Below are 11,186 nucleotides of genomic sequence, written 5' to 3'. Positions count from 1 at the left end.
TTAGTTAATTCGGATAAGAATCGTGTATTTAGTAAAGTGATCCGGGACATAAAATAAAGAGTTTGCTGACAGCCATTGTTTTAGTGTCGAATAGAATGAGTAAAGGTATTCAAAGCAAATTCCACACCATGTCATCATTCGAGACGCCGGCCGGAACGTGATCAGCTCACAAAAATTGTCATTTGAAGACATCAATTTTCAGTTCAATTACTGACGGGGAGTTTGTGGTCATAATTTCGCGATTTTAGCATGGGAAGATATTACAGAACATTTGTATGGAAACCAAGCTACGTTTTCAAATCGACACATTTTCAATTTTGACGAGATCTGTAAATGCGGTCTTGACGGTCATGGAGAATTTGAAACGCTCTAAGTTTCCCTTCAGCAAACATTTAGACTGTCGACAGTGGCGAAGCGAGACGGACATTCAACGATCATCGCTCCCTCCAATTCAAAACAGCGAGAAAAAGAACTCGAAGCTGATCAACACCAGCGGGAAACAATTGTGTCCTAACAGACCACCAACCCCTAACCCGGCCAGACAACAGGAAACATTGTATTCTTGGGGGAGAACATCAAGGATGTCACCATCGAACTCATCTCAAAGACTGTCTCTGTCTCTTGATTTGAGACCAGTCATTGAAGGTGCTAATTCTAGACGCTACAGTGCTGGCTTTGTTGATAATTCTCCCGAAGCTGAGTGGAGCCCACGACCGTGCATTCGAAGCCTTCCGCCAAGCCCGACAGTTCAGCGAAGCCACAGATTTCATCGCTCTTTGCGAAGGTTGTCGAGTGATTCCGAACATATCGATGAAAAATTCAAGGATGATCGAATCATGAGCTGGATTCGTGATGTTTCAGAAAAGACTCATTCTCAAAATAGCCACCACGACGACGAATACGATGTATTTCAGTGTTCTTTGGAAAATGATGACGACACAAGTGTTGCGGCTGGTCTTCCGATAATACAAGAAGGACAAAAAATATAAACAGAACCATCAACAGGATATAAACAACTAGTATAACAGACTAAACAACTCAACTCAATTAACTTTATTTGCCCTTTCTATTAAACAATCTATACAAGAGACACGGTACGGATTAAACACGACAGGATAATCTCTCAGCACACCCCGGTGAGAATATTGAAGTCTGTTGTAGTCGTCTGTTTGTATTATAGGTGTCTTTTAGTGGGACATGTGCGCACGAAGCGAATTTCTTTATGACCTTGAGGCATGACATAATTCTGGAAGGATCGCTGAAGGGGGGTTTCTAAAGTCATACGACCAATATGATATGTTTTTTGGTCCATAAATTCACAAACCCAATTGAAAAATCCCCATCTCCCGAATAACTTCTAAAAAAGAGAGGTCCGATGTAGTGTCTAGATTAATGCTGTTGCGAGTTGTAATTGTTTTCTCAGGAACTTTAGTAATTTGCACTGACTGAATGTATTATCTGTATCTGTTACGCTCAAGTGAGTTGCAGTCAAGTCCTTGGCCTTTGTAATCTAAACATACACTATGGCCTGGCAAGGCAAGCCATTCCTAAAAAAAAAAAATTACGATTTATGCTTTGGTCTCTTAGGGAATTTTCACGAAAATAATGATCAAAAACTCTATTTAAAAAATGACAAAGCGTGTTGTTACACGCACGAACACGTTGGTTTTTTGATCACCCTGGAAGGTTTTGACTCATTTCAAGAGCTTATTTCCTTTCTGTGTTATTCTTGGTTTATAGGATTAAGATAACGACCAACAGGTATCTTCCTTCCTATGGTCTAACGGGGATTCAGTTACTGCGTGCCACAAAACGTGACTTTTTTCACAGACTGTTTGTCAAAGATAACACGCCATGTTTATCAAGTAACCTATATCTGAGGCTCACAATTAAGATAAACACAAAGTCAAAAAGGTTATCAATTCAAACAAGTTATTACATATTTTAAAACATAAGAGGAAACGGATTCGATGGAGGGGGGCTGGGGAAGAAAGGCATTTTGTTCGACGATCACGCACGGATCGGGTTTGTGCGCGCGTGATCAACGTGTAGATAAACCACGCTCTGGCTAGACTTCGATAGACTGCTGCAAAGCTAAAGAAGGTCACGCTTACTTCATCCTCAATGGACCAGACAGTCAATGGACCAGCTGTTTGTAGTCTATTAAACTTTTAAATCTACTAGCGTTTTATCCCGCATGCCGTTTTCTGATTGGCTACGCTACTCACTATCCAGTAGCGTAACGTTGTGCGGTTGTTAACAAACTGGCGGCCTTCTTGTTTGCGTTTTCGAAGTGTCTGTGAAGAGGATTTAGATAAAATTTTGAACGACTAGTAGATTTATACTGAAACAATTTAGATTATTGGCTCTCGATTTCTATGCGTGATAATAGATTACGCGATAGAAATCTTGAGCTCATAATCTAAATATTTATTAATAGAATTCTACTTGAACACTGATGCAAATGCTGCAATGTGATTGGCTGAGTGATCGTACACTACCAGCCATTATAGTTCACCACTAAATTTTCTCCGATTGTTATTGGTTTAAATTTATCACCTGACGCGATAGTGTTAATCCGCGGAAAGACACTATCAACCCATAGTGCCCGTCCGAGGAAAATACGCGGATGGATAGTACTCGTCTGTGAAAATTTTTCTGCAAACAAGCAAGCTTATAAAAAAAATAAACAATTGAAATTGCATTAAGTGTGTTTTGTTTATCTTCCTTTTAAATTTTGCATTTGGCTTTCACGGCTTTCATTTAAAAAGTTGAAAATAATTCAATAAGATTTTTGAACCGGCGCGCGGAAGAAAATTTAGTGGTGAACAATAAAGAAAATAGAGTTTTTATGTCTCGGAACTATCGGTCTAATAGTTGCCCCTTGGAACCAGCCGATAGTTCCTCGACATAAACACTCTATTGTTTAATTAGTGTGCAGTGGCTGGAGGTCGTCTAGGAAATGGCGACGTTTTTTTCGATTTTCCAAGGTTTTAGAGGAAAATTTTGATGCAAATGGATAATTAAATTCCTGAGAAGTCTAAACGAAGGACTTTAACGGTTTCTTGACTTTTAAAAAAGTTGAAATTATTTAAAAAAACTGATGCGCGCGCGCATACAACTTCAATTTTAAATGACAATTTAATCCGAGCGATCTTTTTCAGGGGCAAAGTTTAATAATACGTCAAGAAATAATTAGAAACCGTTATTTGAAGTAAATTTTAGTAAGAATTCTACTAAAACAATTAGATTATTCGCTCTCGATTTCTATGAGGCGATAGTTGATTCGGCCTCATGATGCTCATCAACTATCACCTCATAGAAATCTCGAGCTCATAATCTAATTGTTAAAACTGCAATCATAAATGCAAAAATGGCCGGGACAAACGTATTCTACCAAAGGTGAATACAATTCAAATAGTAACAAATCAACTTCCTGACAAATAGAAACTATTTGGTTTTTGCCCCGTAACGCAGGCGTTACAATTTCGTCCTGATGCATTTCTCTCCATAACACCGGCACCGTTAGAATCACTGTATTTCACTGAGTTCAATAGGTTTTTTGGGATCCGTGATTTGGCTTGTTTGAAGGCCGCCTTCGGAATTTTGAAGGAAAGGAGGGCGAGATTCGGGATTGATATTACATTGTATGAACGGGACAAGATATTCTGGAAGTCTGGAGACGAAAATGTATAAACAAAATCAAGCTGTCATCTTAGTGAAAGTCGGAAATAGCCTAACAGTGAGTTAGTTCGGTTACACAACTTACTTACGACCACTTCTGGTACGCCATGCCGTTATGTATAATGAACTGTGAGATTATATTTTAGTAATATAAATTTTAGTAAGGCAGACTTAACCACTCAATAGAGGCGAAACACGGCAGAAAAAAAGAAAGCAAAAGGAACGAACTACATGTATAAAAGAATAGCGCGGTAGCTGGCTTTCTTGGGCGCTGGGGGAGGTAAGCCCTCAAGAGAGCTTGCTCGCAGGCTATAAAAAGAAATCACGACTGACTGACCAACGCAGTTCATTTAAACTGAGCGTGCATGAACGATGTCATCGTTTTGGAAATTGGAAAGTGATGCAATTGGAAGTAATGGTTAGTGCTTGAGTTCCCTGACAGCAAATCTGGACCTGGACTGAAAAGGATCTTTTCAATTAATGTAAGGGATTAAAGAAAATATGACCGACATCTGGATTAGCCAATAGAAACCATCAAAATTACGGGATTGAGGGAAAATCCTTATCGGGATAGTGCTAGCCTGCGTAGCAAGCGTTCCCGTAAAGAGAACTTTTCCGCATTCTGACCGCGCGTAAATTGGAGCGAGAGCAAAAACTCCACGAAGCGGGGGGTTTTTGCTCTCGCTCCAATTTACGCGCGGCCAGAATGCGGAAAAGCTCTTCGCAGAACCACCCTCTTTGGAGCCACCCTTTTTATTGAGCCATTTCATGATTTAGCACATAAGAAGCCGCTTTCAAAAGTTCACCAGTTGGTGCGGGAGAGCGGTACTCGTAAGTCCTTTCAATGTCACGTACCATTAGGAAAACCGTTTTCTATTTCAGTTCTTTGATAAAATATACCTAAAAATACAAAAATACGTGATACCGATTTTACATAGCCTTTGGTAAACCAAACAACTAGAGCGCGCGTTTTACATTATTTTTATCCAACGATTATCAAAGTTGTATTTTTTTACTTCTCTGACAAAACCACAAGCTCAGAAAGTTACTTGTAAGTAATCAAAATGCTCCAGTCTCTGTTCCTGTATCTTTCCGTTGAGTAAGATGAGCTAGTGTTAGCACGATTTGGTGATTGGAGAAGTGACGTCTTCAAATGGGACACTGTTTTATCACATGTCAGAGTCCTACAGCCTTGTTTGAACCCATCAAAAGTAGTCAAGGAGGGACCGTATCACTAGAACTCATAGGTAAAGTAAATGAGTTCTCTTCATATTGGTGGTGCACAATACATGACTTTCCTCACCAGAACGTCGTACATTCTTCATTGCAGTCCAACAGCACGTGGCGTAACAATCATGTAAAGCCTGAATCCACTGAAATCCTACCGATCCAGAAGACCCAGGAAGAATCCCGCTGTGTGGTACTCTGTACAGCCTAAATCCCGTGGAAACCAGTCAAGAGGACCCTAATATCCTTTGACAATCTGTCAAGTAGAGTCTAAAATTCCACGAGGCGTTTCCAAAAAGAACCCTAACGATCTCAGGGACTCCGTCAGGTAGAGCCATGGAATCCTGGCAGGAGGGGGACAAATGTCCCTTGAGCTTCTGTCAAGTAGGACCTAGATTCTACGGGGCCCGGTAAGGTAGACCCACAATGTTCATTGTCAATTAGGGTTATGGCTTCCATCGGACCCTGCCAAGTAGTTTGCACACGATATGACACCATCACTAGATAGTTTACATCAGTCTCTTTGTACAGCCAGCTCTATCAGTTGGCAAAACAGTCCAGCTTCATACCAACATCTGCGATATGGTTTCACTGTCAGCCTCTAACAAACATCAGACTAAGGGACATTTGATTTATCTCGAACTTACATGTGACCCAGCAGCTCCTTGTTTAATCCGAGTCATATTCTGGCGGTCTTCTCCATGGTTGAATTTGAAATAACTCCTCAGCTGCAACCAATATGAATCACAATTAAAAAACATTTTAAATACCATTGATTTAATTACCATCAAATTAATTCATTTATAATGTGCTCTCAATCAAAACAGCCTATTACGCTGGCTTTTAAAAAGCGTTTATGCTGGTCAACTGCTGGAGATGCGATCCGGCCGTCATTTTGGAGCCACAAGAATATCACAAGATCAGACGAGACATCCAGGACGAGGGAGGGGGTTTCCTTAAGTCTCACTTCTATTGGACTTCGTAAGCTTGAAATGACGTGGAAACAGCTGCACTAACATTAAGCCAATCGTTCTCTCTTCTCTGTTTCCCCTTTACCCTATTAATTATTGTCTTGTTTTCCCCAAGCTCCTTTCTTCTTTGCTCATGCTAACCAATGCTGCTTTTATTACTTGGCACCCCCAGAAACAACTGCAGGATAGCCAACCTCAAAATTTCTCAGACCAGTACATTTGTTGTGTTTAAATTTGGCTCACGATCGCAGCCTGTGTGGTCAATCATAATTTCTTGTTTAATAGGTTGCAGTAGTTTATACCTGGAGGTTTTCTGGCATCTCTAGATTTGCCCAATATTGTAGCAGAAGGTTTTATCTCAGGCGGTGGAGGTCGACTGGCCTTCACAGGAGTAATTGATGACTGAACTGCCCAGTCTGGTCGACCTGTTCTGCTGTCAAACTTTGTGCTTGCAGTCTCTGATTCTGAGGCAAAATTTGCCTGAAAATAGAATTTAATAATACTAAAGTTTTAGCAGAAATGCTTTAAACTGTAACTAAGAGGTCAACACCACAATTATTTCTGCATTTTACATTCAATTTGTTCTGCCTTTAAACCTGAACTATTATTTCGAATTTCCTATCATATCAAGGCCATTTTGTACATTGTTTAAAGACAAAGATTTGCCAAGTCAAGGACATTGTAGAGTAAATATGAAAGCTCTTAGCAAGTGTAAAAGTTAGCTTTATTGTCTTTTCCTCTCACAAATCTTAACCTTCAACCTTACTATGCATTACTATTTATCAGGTAAGTTAAAGCTAATTCCAGTTCCTCCTTAGAAATCTGAGATACAGAAGACCATAAGACACATGTAGACATGTCATCAAGCTTCTTCTTAATGACTGTGAAGTCCACATCACCAACATAAGCCCTTGGTTTATTGTTTCATAATCAGTCTTTGAATAAAACATCTAACCTGAGTATCAAGTTAGTGAAGGACAAAGAGCTCCCCTCTTCCCATCCCTTACAAAGGCCTAATGCTCTCACATATTACTAAGGAAAGGAAGTTTCAGTTCTCATTGGGCCTCTAATCATCTGTCAACAAATGCATGGTAAAGATGGCAAGTGATTGATTTATTACTCCCCTCAGTGATGACACAATACAAAAACGCCTTGGGGGGTGGGCACTAGCCTTAATTCCACATGCTTTTTAGAAGGTATACTGTAGGTCAGAATGTGAGTGTAAATGGCTTAACATTTCCATAAATGCTTGTACAGTATAGTGTACAAAATCCTTGCAGTTTGTACAGCCAAAGCTTTAACTGTAGTAGTAGTGTTTGTAATGCAAAATAGCAGCTGAATAGTTCAACTGAATGTTGATAAAGTAGTGACTTACAGAAGCAGGGCGTATCCTTGGTTTAGAACTGGATTTAACAGCAGTTCCTTTTTTGTGTGTATGTTGATGATCATGTGGTTCAGTTACATCCACATTCATTGACATGTGGCATCGTCTACAGCAAACAAAAGAATAATAATTTAAAAAATTCCTTTCACTGACTGCGGGGATCTTACATGTACATAATTGTAATTGTAACATGCCTCTGTGATACTACAGCTACCAGCCAGTTTCCCTACAATGTTTTTATACATACATGGTGCCTGCTAATAGATGGCAACTCTTGCCAGATCTTGTATCATGCTTGACTAGTCAGTACAAATAATTCTCTTCATAAAATCCCTGCAGAAAAATTTAGAGCTGATGAAATTCTTCACTTTGGAGCAGGAATTTACCCTAAATGGATTGCAAGAACACCTTTAAAATTTATCATCAGAGTCTTGAAAGAGCCAAATATAATGAATACCTTATTGAACTAGCTTGATAGATCCATACTGGGGGGAACGTAAGTCTCATTCTTGCAAAAAAAAAAAAAAAAAAAGAATAGCTCAAAGAGTACTTCCCCACTTCAGACCTCAGACTAGCTCAATAACATATTTATGCCCAGTTTCTGCACCTGCACCCTCCTACATATCCATCCGAGGAGACTCTTCTCTTGATGTCACTGGGATGTGGGTCAGGTCCCCTCCAGGGGGGGACGTCATGATCTGATGACTTTTTGTTGGTTTTCTTAAACAGTTGGCCTTTACTCTGGCCTCTTGATACTGTTTTCTCAGCTGGAATTGACTTTGGCGATCCTGGAGGAGACTAGTAAAAAAGAGACAAATTCATTGTATCAATTAGCAATTTAAATCAGTTAGTACATTCCATTACATCATTTAGTAAACTTCTTTGGATTTTGGTGGAGTTACTCGTACTGTGATCTCTCAATCGGGAATAAAAAATACTGCAAATTACCAGTATGCGCCCCTATATATTCTCTTCAAATAATATTTCACTCGTTCACTTCACTCACTTGTGAAATATTTTTCAACATATAGAGCATGATAGAAATTCTATTTCTCTGAGCGCCAGTTGTACTAAACTGTAACTCATCACCAGTGTACCTACTGGACAACAAATGTACTTGCTCAATTTGGGATTCCTATGAAGAAACCTATCAATCCAATCCCCCCTGCAGATTAATGAATTCACTGCACTGACAAATGATCAATTTACAAAGCTATGAACTAAAAATCCCACAAGGTTGATCCTGTGTTTGGACCCCATGATAATTTTGATCATAATACATTCCACCAAATGCACTGCAGTATTCAGCAACAGTACATACATGTAGTGTACATCTTGTTAAATTGTTTCAGTGTACAGTTTTCATGAAACCATGCTGATCTTACCTTTGGTCTGATATACTGCAATCCTCTTACACACTCAAGGTAATGTCTCTTCCAAACTCCTTGTTCAAAAGGAGTAGGAACAAATGGTAAAATCCAACCAAACTTAAAACACTTTGGCATCCAAATCTGATCAAGCTCAGACAAATATTTCCAGAACCAACAAACTTGAGCACAGCGACAAAGACTCCGAGGATCCAAAAAGGACATCATGTACACCGTTATTACTCGTGGAAGTTTACGCGTGAAGTCTATATGAGTGATGGGAATTCTGTCATCAATCAAGGAGAATGTGTATTGTAGTTGAGAATTCTTGCACTTGGATAACAGGATTTCAAGAACTGTCTTTCTTTGGGCATCTGACCACCTGTCAAACTGCAGGAGAAAGTCTCAACAAGTTACATTTTTATACCCAGTATTGCACCATTCTTATGACAGGTTGCAATACATTTTATTCAAGTCACGATCCCATTTAAGAAACTACATAGATGTAGTTTTGGCAAGTTGAGTAAGAGACATATCAGAAAAATTTCTGTAGGCATGTCTTAGCTGGAATTTTTCTGGAGATATAAGTTATTTGTCAATAAGATGTGCATCTTTACAGTTAATGACACCTGGAGTTTGGGAGCAGGAAATAAGACATGCCACAAAATAGGACGACTTTAGGACTGATACCAGTTACCTCTGAGTCCTTAGATAACTTATACCTTGGGAGGCTCTATAAATAAACATAATGCATCTATAACTTATAATTTTTTAAAATAAAAAGGATTCTTTCGTATATATCGCCTCTGGAGTCAAGTCTACGAAGCCCTCAAAGACTAAGATTTATCCTAAGTATTCTTCGAAAAGGAAAAGTCTAAGATCTGTACCCAGGTTTGATTATATTGCCGGATAACATCAATGAGTACACTCACCCAGTTGCTTACAAGTTCTTTTCTCTCATCGAAGAGCTGCGACAAGAAAAACAACCTAACAGTATTTTCAACAGATTTACAACAAAAACCACACAAAAGGAAACATCAAAGCTCAAACACAAACCTTTTCGTTCAAGTCTTGTTTTAATGGCGTCCAAGAGCTTTTAACTCCTGATGGTGGTGGGTTCTTTTCTTTAATTCTTGAGGCTGTTGTGTTATTTTCTTTCGCTTTGAAACTCTTTGTTTTAGCATAGGCACTGGAAGAGAAGTCTATGGTTCTCACAGACATGTTAAAAGGATGTATGTGACGACAAATTCTACCAGAATCAAACCACAACTCGTTGCAACGTTACGGCTGTTTGTTTAGATTGTACGTCATGTAAGAGGAGGTAGGGATATACGTGGGTACAATAAATAACACATACATAACGTAACTTCCCGTTGACAGTCGCACAGGGCCATTCATCGTTTTCCCGATTCCCGCACCGTATTTTGGTCAAATTCCGGATCCCGAGAATACCGTTCTGGACCCTCGCTGACAGTCGTGACAGCACACCAGTCGAACATCAGACTGCACACTCCACTGCACTGGACTACAGACGACCAAACTTTATTTCAAGATGGCGGCCGACATTGCTGACTTTGAAAAAAGACTGATGGCCAGGGCCAAGAGCATTTGACCGAGAATTAGAAAACAAGAAGCTTTGAGAGCTTTAAACCGATCTGGCATTGAGGAAAGTCACTGAAGTCGCTCTCAGTCCTAGGCAGAGCTTCTTTTTCTCCCAGGCTCTTCGCGGCTTCGCCGCTCGTTCTGCGCTCGTTTACACGGCCTCACCGCTTTCTTAGCGCCATCAAATTGCTTACTGCGCCTTTCAATAACATGCAGACTCTAAAATTCAAAGTTCAACCGACGAATGCGTTTTTCGCTACCGTCAATCAAATGTTCGGCGGGTCCTTCCAGCTTCCGACTGTGTTGTCTGAACTGTGCACAACGATTTGATTTGATTACCGCGCGCTCGGCAGTAGTCGGAAGCTGGGAGGAGCCGCCGAACATTTGATTGACAGTAGCGAAAAACGCATTTGTCGGTTGAGCTTGAATTTAGAGTCCGCATGCTATTGAAAGGCGCAGTAAACCACCAAGCTACGCAGGCTATGGGAAAGCAGACGAAAGTGTCAGAGACTAAGGAAAAGACTATTAAGGGAGTAAATCAAATATGTACATTTCTGAACGTGGAAATTCTATAATAATTTATCAAGTTGTTTGAAAACAGTTCCTGGCTGCCGGGTATCTCGACACAATAATGTGTTTGTATAGCTCTGAAGCGAATCGAAACTACTTTCGTTCGCGCCAATTGTTTCTACGCATCCTTATTGCGCACGCAAATTCACACACACGTCATGCATGAGAGCGTGCTAAGTAATAAAATAAAAAATAAAAAAACACTTTAATAGCTGACACAATTACTGGTAACCCAGTAGTTTACATTGTGGGTTATAAAAAAATATATATATATATTTAGTTAAAAAATGTTAAAATATTGAAGAAGTTAAAATATAATACAGCATGCACATAAAATGTATTCGAATATATTACAAGACATTTTCAAAACGTTCTAGAGAC

The 11,186-nt window shown here is 39.6% G+C and overlaps 2 protein-coding genes across 2 annotated transcripts in view; one reads left to right on the top strand and one right to left on the bottom strand.

Annotated features, from left to right (window-relative positions):
- LOC145495231 (uncharacterized) overlaps positions 1-1,554 on the top strand; it is a 2,599-nt gene extending 1,045 nt beyond the window's left edge. The window contains exon 1 of the mRNA XM_081474826.1: positions 1-1,554. This exon is cut by the window's left edge and continues 1,045 nt beyond it. Within this exon, the coding sequence (XP_081330952.1) occupies positions 276-989 (714 nt within the window). The 5' untranslated portion in view covers positions 1-275 and the 3' untranslated portion in view covers positions 990-1,554.
- A 1,849-nt stretch (positions 1,555-3,403) lies between these two features.
- Positions 3,404-11,024, bottom strand: LOC145495216 (F-box only protein 16-like). Its single transcript, XM_081474802.1, has 7 exons — positions 9,690-11,024; positions 9,566-9,601; positions 8,652-9,023; positions 7,874-8,064; positions 7,258-7,372; positions 6,185-6,362; positions 3,404-5,639 (listed from the first exon to the last, which is right to left on the bottom strand). Exons 1-7 carry the CDS (start codon positions 9,852-9,854, stop codon positions 5,581-5,583), a joined length of 1,116 nt encoding a protein of 371 aa, XP_081330928.1. The 5' UTR covers positions 9,855-11,024; the 3' UTR covers positions 3,404-5,580.
- Positions 11,025-11,186: the final 162 nt, after the last annotated feature.

This window comes from Orbicella franksi, chromosome 8, assembly GCF_964199315.1.
Source record: "Orbicella franksi chromosome 8, jaOrbFran1.1, whole genome shotgun sequence".
NCBI classification, from domain to species: Eukaryota; Metazoa; Cnidaria; class Anthozoa; order Scleractinia; family Merulinidae; genus Orbicella; species Orbicella franksi.
This window is presented reverse-complemented; position numbering and strand designations above follow the sequence as displayed.